Raw genomic sequence first — 15,637 nt, forward strand, 5'->3', positions numbered from 1 at the left:
GTCTACTTTGTATAAGTGAACACACGCACCCGTGTTCTTATTAGCATGTATATATATATATATATATATATATATATATATATATATGTATATATTTTATATATGTATATATTTTATTATATATATATATTATATATATATATTATATATATATATTATATATATATATATATGATGTATGCATGCATGTGCGTATGTACGCACGAACTGTACGTATATATATATATATATATATATATATATATATATATATATTACACATATACATAAGTAATGAAAAAATGTCAGGCGAGACATTGAATATGATTTGATCAAAATACTACTTCATGGTGAAGTACACATACATATATTCTATAACATGACTAACTGGAAACTTTCTATATTTGTAGTCTGAGTGCAGCGGTGAACGTGGTGGAACCAGTCTGATTCGGTTTGCCGATCTGTGAACACTTGTCAAGATGCAAGGAAACATGGAGCAACGTTACGCCATCAAAGCTTGTGTTAAACTTAAGAAAACCAAACAAAAATTTTATGGAATGTTAAAGGAGGCCTATGGGGATGAACAGATGAGCCAAGCAAGCTTCTAACGGTGGTTTAACAGATTTTCTGAGGGAAATTATCAGGTTGAGGATGAGCCCAGATCTGGAGCACCGAAAAATACACGCAAGGAGGAAAACATTGAGGAAGTGCAAAGTTTAGTGATGCAAAATTCGAATATCTCTGAGGATGATATCTGAAGCTGTAGGTATTAGTATTGGCACAGTAGGGACAGTTCTGACCAAAGATCTGAAGCTCCACAAAGTCTGTGCTAAGTTCGTGCCAAAGATCCTCTCCTCTCTAGAGGCAATTTCGTGTGGAATGTTGCACTGACATTCTCGAAATGATAGAGGCTGATTCAAGTTTCCTGAATAAAGCAGTGACTTGCGACGAGAGTTGGGTGTTCACCTACGACCCTGATAGCAAACGTCGGAGTGCTCAGTGGAAGCACGCGACCTCACCCAGGCTCAAAAAGGCAAAGATGAGCAGGTCGCAAGAGAAGGCCATGGACATTCCTTTCTTTGACTCCCAGGGGCTCGTTTACGTTGAATGGGTTCCTCAGGGCCAGTCAATAAGGAATATTACCTTACTGTTCTGAAAAGGTTCATGGAGAAGATGAGGAAGAAGAGGCCTCAGCAGCGGAGGAGTGCTCAGTGGTGGTTCCACCAGGACAATGCCCCATGCCACAAGTCAACGCTGGTGACCACCTGGATGGCCGACAGGGGAATGAAAGTGGTACAACACCCACCCTACAGCCCTGACCTAGCCCCTTGCGACTTCTTCCTGTTCCCACACATGAAAGACAGCCTCAGGGGAACCAGATTCCAGTCAACAGAGGAGCTGAAAGAGGCATCGGAAAGTTACCCGAAAGGACTACTGAAAAAGGACTTTGAGGAGGTCTTCCAGGATTGGGAGAGACGCATGCAGAAGTGTGTAGATGCGAGAGGCAATTATTTTGAAGGAGACAAAGTTTTGTAAGCTTATGAAAATAAACAGTGTCTTTCCTGACATTTTCTCATTACTTATTGATCGTAGTGGTATATATACATATATATGATATATGTATATATACATATATATCTATACATGTATATATATACAGTATATATATTACAGTATATGAAACCTAAGCTAAGCTCACCATCGGGGACGACGCCGGAGACTGCGGCCGACATCTCGATCTGCTGCCCGGGGTCCAGCGACGACGGCGGGCTGCCGCTGGTGCTGCTGCTGGCGCTGTTCAAGGAGGATCCGGGGCTCTCCTTCTCCGTGGCCGCATCGCCCCCATCAGAGCCCACCCTCTGCCTCTTGGTCATCTTCGGGGAGGGGGGAAGTCTCTCTGCCTCTTTCTCTGGGTTCTTTATCTTTCTATCTTCGGATTCTCCCTCTCTATCTCCAGATTATCTGTCTCTCTTTCCTTCCCTCTCTGCCTGTCTTCTGGTTACTGCAAAGTAAAGGGGACAGACGTCGTTTGTTAGTTAGCTTTCAGGTCGTGACGCCATGGAACTGCGTGCAGCTAAATCCCACTTCCTGGCCGCCGCCATCAGCAGCAGCATCTGCCCAGCGTAGAAGGGGAAGAAGAAGGGGACGACGAGGAAGGGAGATGAAGGAAGAGTAGGAGGAGGGGAGAAGGAAGGCGTGGAGGAGGGAGAGGGAGGCGAGGGAGAGGAAGGAGGAGGGGAAGGTAGGGGAGAAGGGGAGGGGAAGGAAGGGGAGGAGGGTAGGGAAGTGAGAACAGTCGCTGGTCGTAAGCTTTGCTTGTGTGAAAAAAATGAAAGAATGGAGAATTCAAATTGACTTCTGTTAAGGAATATGCTTTAAATATAACTCTGAAAATGACGATTCTGAGAGAATTGCATTCTACTAAATTTGTTTTAGAAGATGCATGTAATTAGTTTATTTTTCTAAAAGTAAAACACCTGGCAACTATCAACTAAATAATACCAAATATCTTTATAAATGAAAAAAATGAGCGATTCGGAAAATGGAAAAAATAATAAACATCAATATCCGGTAACTTAGTCGGCAATCCCAATGCACCCACTGAAATCTGCCAACTCGATAAAAATGACAAAAATTAATTAATAAGAAATAACAGAATTTTGATCATTTATTACTTCTGGCATCAGAAGACTTCTAAGCTGAACAGAATCACTGGGAGTTGGTCATCACAAACTTCAAAACAAAAATACGTTGCGTTGTTGCTAAATACTGTACATGACATTGATTTAGAATAAAATCTCAAAATAATGAAAGATAAATCACCTCTGGAGAATAAAACATTTAAAACAAAACGTTACTGATCTGAATAAATACATTAGTCTTCTATTTATATATTTTTTCTAGAGCTTATTTTGGCTTCAGTGGTGAGCTCTATAATGGACACTTCTTTGACTTCTAATACAACAGAATGAATTGTTCAAAGCAATTCTCAACTGCGTTTTCGCAAACGATCAGAAACGAAAAATACGGTACAACATTTCAAAACGTAAGCAGAGTTGTTGGCTCACTACCAAGTTTTAGTTTAGATTACTTTGGACCGTGCATTTCATACTAGGACACTTTTTTCATTAAAGTCTGAAAATATTATTCTCGTGGCACTGGTAAAATAATATGAATCTGTTTCATAGAATATGTTAATGAACATCAGGAAGTGCACATTAATCATCCTTCCCATGCAATATTTTCCTTCATAAAAAAACACAATTTTTTCGATATAATAATTTCGCAATGTGATAATACGAATTATTTTGATAGAATATGTTTGCAATAATCAACAGATATCAACATGCATATTGAGATTATTTCCTTGCATTTTAGTGACAGGCGGTCTAGATTATATTTCACTGATTTGCATGAAAACTATCAAGAATACTGAATATCTACTTGCACACATGGGGCAGGGTTATGTGATTGTTACGTTTCGTGTTCATGTGTTCAAATATGATGAACTTACCTTGTTCATGGCGTTCAAGTCTTGATTGAAGTCCACCTTGTCTACTTTGTTGTGGTTCTCTGCTCATCCATGTTGAAGTGTTCATTTCCCTTCCTACCGCTAGGTGAACTATGTCAGTTCAATATTATCCCCACAAATAACCATGTACTCTGATAAAAACATGATCATATAAAACAAAAATTAAGTATACTTAATACCTTATACATCATCTGCATAAGCTGAGTATCAAACACAAAGAAAAATATACAGGTAAGATGAATCAACACATTCGGACGAGTTGGTTTTAGACTGGCACCAACTCTTTCAGAACGACAGATCTCCTGTAGCTTCAAAAGCCACCATTCACAGATCTTAAAAATAAAATAAACAACAAAAAATAATAAAAACAAAGACATATACCTCAATTCTTTAAATTTCAGCATTTAAAATTGCGGGACAGATTCTGTCAAAACAATGTCGTCGATCCAGCTTTCGCCCTTGGCTTCAAAGAAAACGGGAAATCGAGGCGTTAAATTGTAGGTAATTGTAGGAAGTTGTTCGGTTAGCTACAGTTATATTGTGCAACCTTGGATCTTGGTAAACTTAGAGACGGTTCTAAGAAATATATATTCAACGGAATAATAAAACAAGCCTTTTTGTATTGTTGTCGTTGAGAAAAGAACACTTCACCGACAAAAATAGACAATTTTCCTAACAAATGCTAAAAAAACATATGAATAGTATAAAATGTAAAACAAGATAATAAGAATTATGAAAACGATGATTATGGTGATGAGAGTAATGACAGCGACTGATTATGATAATGATGACGATTATGATATTGATTATTATGATCGTGTAGATGAATAACTAATAAATCTCTATCAGTATGTTGTAAAAATAAAAACAAATACAAAGGATTACAAAGGATTACAAAGGCGGAACATGCCGACAGGAGACCTTTTGGTCGAAATCTAGGTCGGATGCGAAATAATCCTAATAATAATAAATTAATACATAAAAACTATAATAATGTAAATAACAAATAAAGTACATAAATAAATGCATAGGTATAGTTAAACATTAAACAGATAAGTAAATAGTAAATAATAATGAATTGACATATAACTAATAATAAATGAAAATCGAACAGACAAATGATAACAAAACAAAAACAAATAATATAAAACAAATTATAATCATTACAGCATCTTGCAACTATTTACGTTCACATGACAACACGTGCACTATGATGTGCAAATAGATACTTGTAATATTGCCACAATGCCTAAAGGTAGCAAATGTCGCTGGGAAAAATCCGTTAACTTTAACGGTTTTGTGTCTGTCATGAAGACGACTTACAATAAACAAAATAATTTTAGCAGTTGGCATGGATACAGTGATGATCATAGTAGGGATAGTGACAGTTATAATAACAGTAATGCGAATACTTATGGTGATGACGCGTATGTGTAATATTTCTTTTACTTGGAAAACATTATCTGAAGGCAACCAAAATAAAAGTAAGTCAAAGAAAAATTCTAATAATTTAACAGACACGACTAACTCTATCTTCTATAACAAAACTGGACCTAAAGATGAATGTATAAATAAAAGATAAAAACAAACAGATAAATAGAGGCACAAATAAGTAAGTAAACAAGTAAATAAAACAATTGATCGGGAAATATTACACTATTTTCCTTAACCCATTAAACTCCGATGACAAGATGTCTTGTCATTTGGTCAAATTAAACAAAAAATCATAAAACACCAAAATGTTTGATCAAACACCAGAAAAATATGGCGTCAGTCCTCGCTTCGTGCGAGGACTGACGTCATATTTTTCTGGTGTTTGATCAAACATTTTGGTGTTTTATGATTTTTTGTTTAATTTGACCAAATGACAAGACATCTTGTCATCGGAGTTTAATGGGTTAAGAAAGTGTGTTCACCGGTTACATGGTTGTCGAAACTGTTTCTACCTACTTCCAGGTCACTGCTCCTTACTTTTGCTGCTTCGTTTGAGTAGGAACAATTTGGGTTACAAAATTCTAGACTTCCGGAATCAGCAACATCTCAACAATTATGTGTCTCACATTCGTATTCTAGGTTTGACTTATCTTGGTTCGTCATTGACCTTCGCACTCTATAACGTGAGAGTAATTTGACTTTTGGAAATTCGTAAAAAAAATCGTAACCGACGTCGTTTCTACTCAAACGAAGTATCAAAAGCAAGTAGCATGATAGCGAGAAATGCCTAGTGTGGCACCACCTTTAGTGTGAAAATATCCTAAATGCTGATGTTTATAATTCACTTAAAAATCTTGTAGAATTTCCACCCCCGCGCGCGTGCTGATCTGAGGGGATACGGGGTGCTCCGCTGTCGCTCAGGCACAGACTGTCACTCAGGTCGTGATAACGTTTTTTATTACCTAACCTAACCTAACTCTCAGGTAATGATAACGTTTTTTATTACCTAACCTAACCTAACCTAATCCAAACAAAGATTAACCATTTGAGCGCCGTTAGGTTAGGTTAGGTTAGGTAATAAAAAACGTTATCATGACCTGAGTGACGGTGTGTGCCTGAGTGACAGCGGAGCACCCCGGATCCTCACAGATCACCACGCGCGCGGGGTTGGAAATTCTACAGTTGATCCAAGATCTGTATTAACCCTCCCTAAGTTTTATCATTATTGTTATTATCATCATCATTATTAAGATCAATATTATTAGAATGATCATTATTGCTATTATTAAGAAAAGGGTTCATATGTTTTATGAATTTTTTGTATGATTTGTATCTGGTATTTGGTATCAATTTTGTAGCTCGTTGCTGTACCAGTTTCTATCTGTCAACGTTTTTAATGAGATTTGGATAACAAACGGAAACAGCATATTCCAAACGTAGGTCAACTAACGATCTATGCAACTGCTTGATGACAGTTAAACTTTTGAAGTCATAAAATTGTGCTGTTATTCTTAAAATCTTACTTTTCTTTCAGTACAATGCTTTCATGATTTAATGTCGACATTCATAATTACACACACATATTATTCATTTTCCAATATAGTTAATTTTTTCCCAATAAATTGCGTTCCTACTTAATGTTGATTGCCTAAATGCATAACACCATTTACATATATTTTGAATAATTTAATTAACTCAATTCTAGAATTATTATTCTAAGTTGTCTAAATCTTCTTGGATATCAAGATGGTTTTAATGATTATTTGGCATTCTACACAGACTAGTTTCACCGGCAAATTTAGATATAATAGATATAACAGCCCACAGCCAATGTCAAAAATTCAAGCACAATGCCTCAAGGTACTCAGAAATATTGTAAGAAAGGAAGATATTTTGAATACGTAAACACAGATCAAACATAAACACTTTATTCAATTTATATATAAATCAACCAAATCTATTACGTTCTCCCCAAATGATCCGATTGGATGTCTCCCCCTCCCCACCCCAATGTCTGTACGCCACTGGTAATGAACCCTGAGGAACTCCACTCGTAATATCTTTAGCTATAAGTTTTACCACTCAGATTAACTCGTTGATTATAATTACTATTTAACTAACATTAATCCAGCTTAGTAGGTCAACTTTTACTCCATCCTAAGTGAATTTAGTTAGTAGTGTCTTGTATGGGAAGGTACCAAAAGCTTTCTCAAAGTCTAGGTATATTTATTTTTTTGTAGTCTGAGATAAATGTGTTGTAGAATTCTAGTTAGTTAGTCACGTGTTGGTCAAAATTGACTAGATAGTTACATTTAAATGATGTTCGTTGGCACCTCCTAGATTTGTTTCTCAAATCTTTTTATGATTGGGGTTAGATTTATGGGTTTGTAGTTTTTTGACTTCCAATCTTTATATACATTTTCCAACATAGGAGTAATTTTTGCTAATTTTCATTCTCTTATTACATTCCTGGTTGTATTTTTATATGATTCATAGTGGAGGATTTTTTTTTTAATTCTATAGTTCTTGGATGAGTCGGTCTTGCAGAGAATGAGTCGACATTAAGTAGGGTGGGGAGAAGAGGAGGAGGAGGAGGAGGAGGAGAAGGAGGAGGAGGAATAATGAGAAATGTCGGGGTGGAATCAAAGACTTTAATTTTGAAAAAAGGTCGTTTATTGTATCTGTGATAACATATGTGATGGAACATCAAGCACATGGTTTGTTTCCGATAACCGATTCTGAAATGGGTTCAGGAGAAGAGTAGTAGCAGAAAGATGTATAGAAAGATAGGTAGATCAATGGACTGATAGTATATCTGCATAGAAATATTTAAAGAAAAAAAGGAAACAAATATATAGAAAACAGACCTATTGAAAAATAGGCTGATAGATAGATAAATAGATAGACAACTAGATAGATAAGATGATAGAGATAATAATAAATAGGAAACTTAAGTAACAAGGAAGAAAGGACAGTGTCAGCAGACATAACTTTGGAAGAAGAATGAGAGGATGAGGATACTGAAGAAGAAAAGACAAATTTAGAAATATAGAAATAGAAAATAATCAGGACAAGAAACAGGAGAGAAGTAGTGAAAACGCTTATTAGAAGAGACATTAGATTTTAATACACACGAAGAGTTATACAATAAATAGAGAAGGCATAACGATGATAAATATGTGAAATTCAAAACCAACAAAGGCGGGAATGGCGAAGGGGCAGTAGGGAGGATCAATGATTCACGACTAAAAATGGCCTCGAGGATTAACTAACTCGCAAAGTCTCTCGTAAACTGCAAGATTCAGTTAAGGACGAGAGCAAGCAAAGGTATAGTTTGCCTCTGGTTACGGTGATCTCGTGTGGTTTCTGAGATCCCGTTCAGTCCCAGATGCATTGAGTCGAAGATCGTGATGTAGATCGAAAGTTCAATAATAAATCAAGCTCCAGGCTAATCTATGAGACCCAGAAACCCTACTAATAAACCACAGGGAAAGAGAAGAAGAAGAAGGAGAAGAAAGAGAAGAAAAACGAGAAGACGAGCGAAAGTGCAGGACGTACATGCATCGTCATTCATACACACAAACACACATACACAGATACATACTCGAATGCACACCCATACCCATGTTAACACAGTGGGTTCATTTCGTTCGTGGACCAGTGATGAGAGGAAATGGGCGGGTGTGGAGGGTTGGTTTCCGTCAGAAAAGTGTGAGCCAACCCCTTCCTTGCTTGCGGGCCTAGGAAGGGCGCGTGGCCATGAAGTCTAAACCTCCTCCATGCTACTGAGTTCCTAGCGTCTCACCTTCTCCACGGCCCAACCTTCCACTCCCACACACCCCTACCCCTCCGAAGTCGCCTTTCTGTTGACCGAATATCCCGCTCTCTGAGACTTCTCCAATGCGGTGTTCCCCTGTCATGTCGATGTCTGTCGAATCTTTCTCAGCCTTTCTCCCTCTGTCACCTGCAGAGGACGTGGCCGGCCGGGTGACCTTAGGCGGAAGCTGCCTGGCGGAGCCTCTCGGCGGCTTCGAGCTGGGCCCTCGCGTGGGGAGGCATGGGAGGTCCGATGGGGATGAAGTCCGACTGGGGCTGGAAGCCGTTTTCGTCAGCGACGAACTTCATCTCGAATATGGTGCCGTCGGCGAGAGGGAACCTGCGGAGGAAGACAGGGATTCAGGTTAGGCGAGGAGAGAGAGAGAGAGGAGGAAGAAGATGGCGGATTTGGGTGAGTGACATTAAAACAATTAATAGTTTGTGGAGGAGTAGGTGGGGAGGGTAGGTGAGTGGGTGTCAGGGGTCACGTGATGCAATGAGAAAGTATCATCAGAGCCGCTGAATACATCTGGAAATTTAGTCAAATCACTTTGGAGGAAAAATCGAGAAGCTACTGTGGTAAGAGCTTTAGTTATCTTCTACAAAAAATCTCTATCATCTGCCGACAGAACTACAAGATCTACAGACACATTCTGACATGACTCATTCTTTCCACTTTCCAGAAGGAAACATTCTGACTAAGTCATCTACCCATTCCTTGACACAGAAAGACTATGAAACAGATGTTGATGGCAGTATGTTCGATTAATAAAGGACGAAATTGACATCTGGTACTCTTATTTTAATGACATAAACAGCACGATTCATGATAGGAGAGTATCAATAAAAAGAAAAAAGAATACTGATCATTATTAACTTCTACAAGCTCTTCGTCCTGCTGCCCTCCTTAACACGCATCTTTACCATCTCCAACAACTCAGCTTCTTCGGTGGTGCGATTTTGTCCCCATAGATAGAAACACTAATTACCACCGGAAAAGTAGAAGAAGAAGAAATCGGCAGAGAAAGGTTTGATTTTAGCAGATATCTAATAAATATTGCCAGTAGATATTTCTATATACAGTAAAGAAAATATAGTATAAAATGTGGTTTATCAAGTAGATGCCACGAACTAACATAAACATATTAAGTGAAAACTTGATGAGCAAATCCTTTTCCAAGACAAACTCTGGTCACCGCGACTGAACGACAACGACGACGACTGTCTGGAAACTGAAGCTTTTTACCTGATGACGCCGGCTTGCACGACAGTGCCCTTGTCTCCAACGGGGGAGCCGACTTCGGAACGAGCGATACCGTCACTGGACTCGAACTCGAAGCCATAGGCGGCGCTTTCCGCTGTCGGGTTCTGCCTCACATCCTTCAGAATTTCGGCCTGCAGGAGTGGAGAGAAACGATAAATAGACATCCTATACACCAGTAATAATTCAAGGGCTACGCTCTTATACGATTTCTGTTCTTTAATCCAACTTTCCCAAGAGGATAGTCGATGTTAATGCCATTTAAAGATTTCGATGCAACAGTAAGTAGTAAACTGATATCTGATCTCTGCTATGGATCTGCTTTGACAAAGGATCACACAATTATCTTTTGTCTTTATAAATCCTATAATACACATTAAGTGATTCTGTTTCAGAAACAAAAGCCAGGTTATTTTATTCAGTACAGAGAGTATTGTCGTCTTCAGGGTTGAGAGAAAAAAAGAGTGAAGAAAACGGAGGAGGAAGATCGCTGCTTACCTTTGTGAGGTCGTTGATGCGATCAGCTCTCTTGGTGCGCAGAGGCGTTGCGCAGACCAAGGATGCGCAGACGACGGCGAGAAGCGTTACTTTGGCCTGTGGGTAGACAAAGTTCCAAATTAACAACATTATATCTCCACAACCTTTAATACAACAAAGTGAAGTGCGTGGTTATGGATGAACACATGGAAGAACTGTGTGATGGGGTCATTTTGGTGATAAGCAGTGGTTGATTGGGGGTGACGGGGGGAAAGTGGATTGGGTGAATGGAATGGGGGCGGGCTGAGTCTGGTCTGAAGACCCGAATCGATATTTTTTTTTTTTTTTTTTTTTTTTTCCAAATCAGTCGTGGAGCAGTACCCAAAACCAGTGACCTGTGTAATAGAAAAAATCACACATAAACTCACACACGTATATTCACACGCACACACAACTTATATGCGTACATGTGTGTACATATACACAGGTATAGACATAATTCACTTCTAAATAAAGTTTAGCAGATTCAGTCCTTATGAAACAACAAAATCTAGTTTTTATTTCTAGAATATTCTCTGCATGAAGAGGCTCTAATAGCGCAAAAAGTAAATTAAAAAATAAATAAATGAAAATACGAATGGAGGGATGGTGTGAGATGGGGCAGGCATATAATGAGACTGATTGTCAAATCTATTTCTTATAAAGAGATGTGGGAAGACAAAGAAAATGGTAAATGAAGGAATATTTGGTAAGGAAAGAAACAACTACAAATGAAGTAGATTTGATATAAGTTAGGACCTAAGTATCTATTTTTTTACGTGTCAATTACGTGGAACTCAGTCTTCCAACTTTGGTGAGTCTAATCTAGTTAACTATTGATATATTTATTAATTTGCCTATTTATTTATATATTAATTAATCTTATTTATTCATTCCTTTGGGCAGCTTATTACTAACTTACTTACAATCCTGCTTCTGTTTGCTCCTCCTCTACCACCACCACCTCCATCTCCTCCTCTTCCTCCTCCTCACCTCCTCCTTCTCACCTCCTCCTCCCCCTGCCCCAGCAGTAGCAAGTCGGCGACCTTCGAAGGAGAAAGTGAAGCCTCGCCTCATTGCCTATGCGAAGCACAAAAGGCAGGCCAGGTGAAGGAGAGGAGAGGAGAGGAGGGAAGGGAGGGAGGGAAGGGAGGTAGGAAGAGGAGGAGAGGTAGGTGCGAGCGGGTAAGGCTACAGAAGAAGGTAAAGATCAGGTACATGATTGGGTACATGAGAGCCTGAGGGTATTTTTCCATACATACATAGGCGTATGTTTGTTATGGAAACATGCACGCACATATGCAAAGGCACAGAAATGTAAGCACACACACACATGCACACACAGCAGCCATCCTTGTCTGGTCGACTTTGTAACACCTTTATTACCTTTCAAAAGGTCGATCGTATTAAATTTTCTCTTAGATCGACCCAGTTAGGGGTCAGTATGATTAGTGACTTGGGTTACTGCCGCTGATTCACCGGACGTTTAAGGCATGCAGTGGATTATTTTTCGTTTTTTTTTTATTTCTATTCATTTACGTTTCATCCTCTCGGCTGAATAAAATGGCCTGATGGTAACTAGAATGAAATCATTAAAGGATGTCAACGTGAGAGATTTTAAATGTTACTGCCATTCTCAAGTTTTCTATTTCAGTCGTATTTGTGATTTGAATCGTTTTATGACCGAAATACGTGAGGTTTTTCTTTATTCTTCGTTCGTTCAGAATTATGCTAAGCGTTTCATCAAACGACATAACGTCACCATTTTTGTCCTCCTCACTAATATGTGATATATATTTTTTTTAATAATCTAACTTCTAATCAACCTGATTCGATATTTCATTCATAAAAATAGTTTATTAATCAAATGACAATACATTGGTTTCATATTGTTCTGATTTATTTTATACGGAAATGATGAATTCACGTATTTCTTTTCTTTCTGGTAGACAACATGGCCGACTCCAAGAGCATCTAGATTCTAGAGCATCGATCAGAAAATCTAACATCGAAATGATTCGATTTCGCACGTGAGAAACAGTGTAGTGAGTACTTGGTGAGGTATATTATGTAAGATATCATATATATATATATATATATATATATATATTCATATAGTTATACATACACATATACATATAGTTATTTTTGGGGGAGTGTGTGGTCAGTTAATAGAGTGGAAGATGGAGTAGAAGCTGAAGGGGATGTGGGGGGGGGGAGGATGGTGGTGGTGGTTGGGGGGGATGGGACAGCGAAAATGCCTAACATGTGTGTGTGTGTGTGTGTGTGTGTGTGTGTGTGTGTGTGTGTGTGTGTGTGTGTGTGTGTGTGTGTGTGTGTGTATTCACCTAATTGCATTATACAGGAAAGGAGTAACGCTCGTTGGGTCCCGTCTCTTACTCTCCATTTGATTCTGCCAAGCCTCAAATTGATGTACGGTTCCAACTTAATCTATATCTTTGAATTCCAATTATCATATTTAGATACGGATTTTGTATTGCTCCTTCTATGTTATTTCAAGTGTCTATGGATCTATATAGAAGTGTGTGTGTGTGTGTGTGTGTGTGTGTGTGTGTGTGTGTGTGTGTGTGTGTGTGTGTGTGTGTGTGTGTGTGTGTGTGTGCGTATGTGTGTGTGTGTGTGCGCGCGTGCGTGTGCACATCCTTCGCACAGAGAAAGGCTGAAAACAATATAAAGAGAGGCCATTTATGGGTCGTACCATTACAACTGCATCAATATGAATGAAACGAATGGGGGCCAGTTTCATTGTGAAAGGGGAAGGGAGGAGGAGGAGGAGGGAGCGGGAGAGGAGGTGGAAGCAGAGGAGGAGGAGAAGGAGAAAGAGGAGGAGGAGGAGGAAGAGAAGGAGGAGGAGGAGAAGGAGGAGGAGGAGGAGGAGGAGGAGAAAGAGGAGGAAGAGGAGAAGGAGGAGGAAGAGGAGGAGGAGGAGGAGGAAGAGGAGGAGGGAGGATGTGGAGGGAGAGGGTGGAGGGAGAGAAGGAGGAGAAGAAGAAGGAAGAGAAGGAGGAGGAAGAAGAGGAGGAAGAGGAGGAGGAGGAAGAAGGGAGGAGGAGGAGGAAGAGGAAGAGGAGGAGGAAGAAGAGGAGGAGGGAGAGGAAGAGAAGGAAGATTGAGGAGGTAAACTGAACATTTTCGCTCTATATAATTTATTCTGTTTAATTTGAGGCGATTTATCTCTGAACAAGGAGGTTGCTGGAGTTATAAATAATCGTGTTGGCACGTTGAAATTAGTTAATTGTTCGTAAACAAAGATTTAATTAACTGTGGACGAGAAAAAAGGGAATTAGGGAAAATTAAGGAGAGTGGGAAAACAGGAAAAAATAGGGGGAGTGGGTTATATGGGAAATAGTTTAGGGAATTAGAGAAAAATAGGGGGAAAGTTAAGGGGAAAGTGTGTCCTATGGGTAAATATTTTAGTGAATTATGGAAAAATTTAGGGAAAAAGTGGGTCATGTGAGGGAATAATCTAGGGATATAAGGAAAAAAAATAAGGAAAAGTGGGTCATATGGGGTAACAACCCAGGGAAGTATGGAAAAAGCTATAGTGGGAAAAGTGGGTCATAGGGGGAACGGATGACGGGGTCAATGGTTGGGGGGAGGAGGAAGAACAGGGGAGGAAAAAAACTCCCTGACCCTGGACTCCCCCTCCCCTCCCCCCTCCCTCACCCGTTCGCCTTCGGAGAGGAAGATAACCTGGCACACAAGTTGTTCTTTACGAAGTCGACCTGCAGATCTTGTCCTAAAAAGTCGACCAGAATTAACAACGATTCATTCGTCACACAGGACGGAGGGAGGGAAAGGGAGGGAAGGAGTGGAGGGGAGGGAAGGAAGGGAGGGGAGGTAGCTTGCCATTAGGTCAAGACAGAAGGGGCACCGGAGGATGATGGAAGGAAAAAGAAAAGGAGGAAAAAGAGGAGGATGAGGAGCAGGGAGTGGGGTGTGGGGGGCCAGCAGATGGAAAATGAGAGGGTTTAGTTGTCGGGGGCCGGCCCTGGCGCGACTGGCGTCCAGTTGTTGACTGAACCAAGTCAGGGACACACGACCGGATCAAGACTAGACTATCGACTCGACTGTTCAACTCCTAGACAGTATTTTAATTTAATATTTTCTATTTACATATTCTTATTTATCTATCTATTTATTCAATTATCTATTTATCTATTTATTCATTTATTATTTGCTTGTTTGTTGTTAATAGTAAAGTTTATTTCAGAGAGTATCGACATTTTCTTGAGGCCTTTCTGAAGAGGTCGCCCTCACTCCGTGTAATAGCAGACGGCGGCTTTAGAAAACGAAAGTGAATCACGAGCGCAAGAAATGCTTGGAGGTCTTCCAACAGTTTTTGGTGCCCGACATTGATACTGCCACCAAAATGTCAAGATCTGGTCATCAACAAGTGATTTCTTGTTTTTGGCAGACAGGTGGTGGTGGCGGCGACGGAGGTCACTGGTAAACGCTAGTGTAGAAGAAAGAGAAAGAAAATAGAGAGAAATAAAGAAAATATAGAGAAAATTAGAAGGAAAAATAAAGAGAGTAAGAGAAAATAAAGAAAATATAGAGAGAATTGGAAAGAGAATTAGAGAGAGAAAGAAAAAGAAACAAAGAGAAACAAAGAGAATCTAAGTTCTCATAATGTATGAAACAGCAGCCACACACGTCATGTCGCTTTTGCAGTTCATTGGCGCTGACGTCACGAGTCGTCCCCGTTCCCTCGGAGGGAGAGGAACTTAGGTCGAGATGTCGTGCTTCTTATGTCGTCCCCGAGGCGGCTTGAATGAGAATTTAGGTTTTAACTGCCGTGTTTTGGGGTTCGGATATTAAGATTTGAATGTTAGGATTTTTTAATGTTATGACAAATTTGGGTTGTAGGTTATGACGCCAGTTGTTAGTCGATAGCTGACTGATTATGATTATAATGTATCAATATGCCATGTCATCGTCTGACACAGAACTTGAACGAAGAATTCAAAGATAGACGACTAGGCCTATTTAAGTATTGAACGATGCACAAACATATTTCTCTTTTTGAAGAAAGTTTCATACGTACATATATATATACGTGTGTATATATATATATA

At 39.4% G+C, this 15,637-nt stretch overlaps 2 protein-coding genes across 2 annotated transcripts in view; both read right to left on the reverse strand.

Annotated features, from left to right (window-relative positions):
• Positions 1 to 3,636, reverse strand: part of LOC143026550 (synaptic vesicle 2-related protein) — a 28,607-nt gene extending 24,971 nt beyond the window's left edge. The window contains exons 1-2 of the mRNA XM_076187128.1: positions 3,494 to 3,636; positions 1,679 to 1,981 (exon numbers count right to left, since the gene is read on the reverse strand). Of these exons, the coding sequence (XP_076043243.1) occupies positions 1,679 to 1,853 (175 nt within the window). The 5' untranslated portion in view covers positions 1,854 to 1,981; positions 3,494 to 3,636. The remainder of the gene's footprint in view (positions 1 to 1,678; positions 1,982 to 3,493) is intronic.
• A 3,946-nt stretch (positions 3,637 to 7,582) lies between these two features.
• LOC143026551 (cuticle protein AMP4-like) overlaps positions 7,583 to 15,637 on the reverse strand; it is a 10,363-nt gene continuing 2,308 nt past the window's right edge. Inside the window, exons 2-4 of the mRNA XM_076187129.1 lie at positions 10,521 to 10,616; positions 10,008 to 10,156; positions 7,583 to 9,101 (exon numbers count right to left, since the gene is read on the reverse strand). Coding sequence (XP_076043244.1) covers positions 8,939 to 9,101; positions 10,008 to 10,156; positions 10,521 to 10,616 — 408 coding nt within the window. The 3' untranslated portion in view covers positions 7,583 to 8,938. The remainder of the gene's footprint in view (positions 9,102 to 10,007; positions 10,157 to 10,520; positions 10,617 to 15,637) is intronic.

This window comes from Oratosquilla oratoria, chromosome 6, assembly GCF_046742065.1.
Source record: "Oratosquilla oratoria isolate Oo_2021 chromosome 6, ASM4674206v1, whole genome shotgun sequence".
Taxonomy (NCBI): domain Eukaryota; kingdom Metazoa; phylum Arthropoda; class Malacostraca; order Stomatopoda; family Squillidae; genus Oratosquilla; species Oratosquilla oratoria.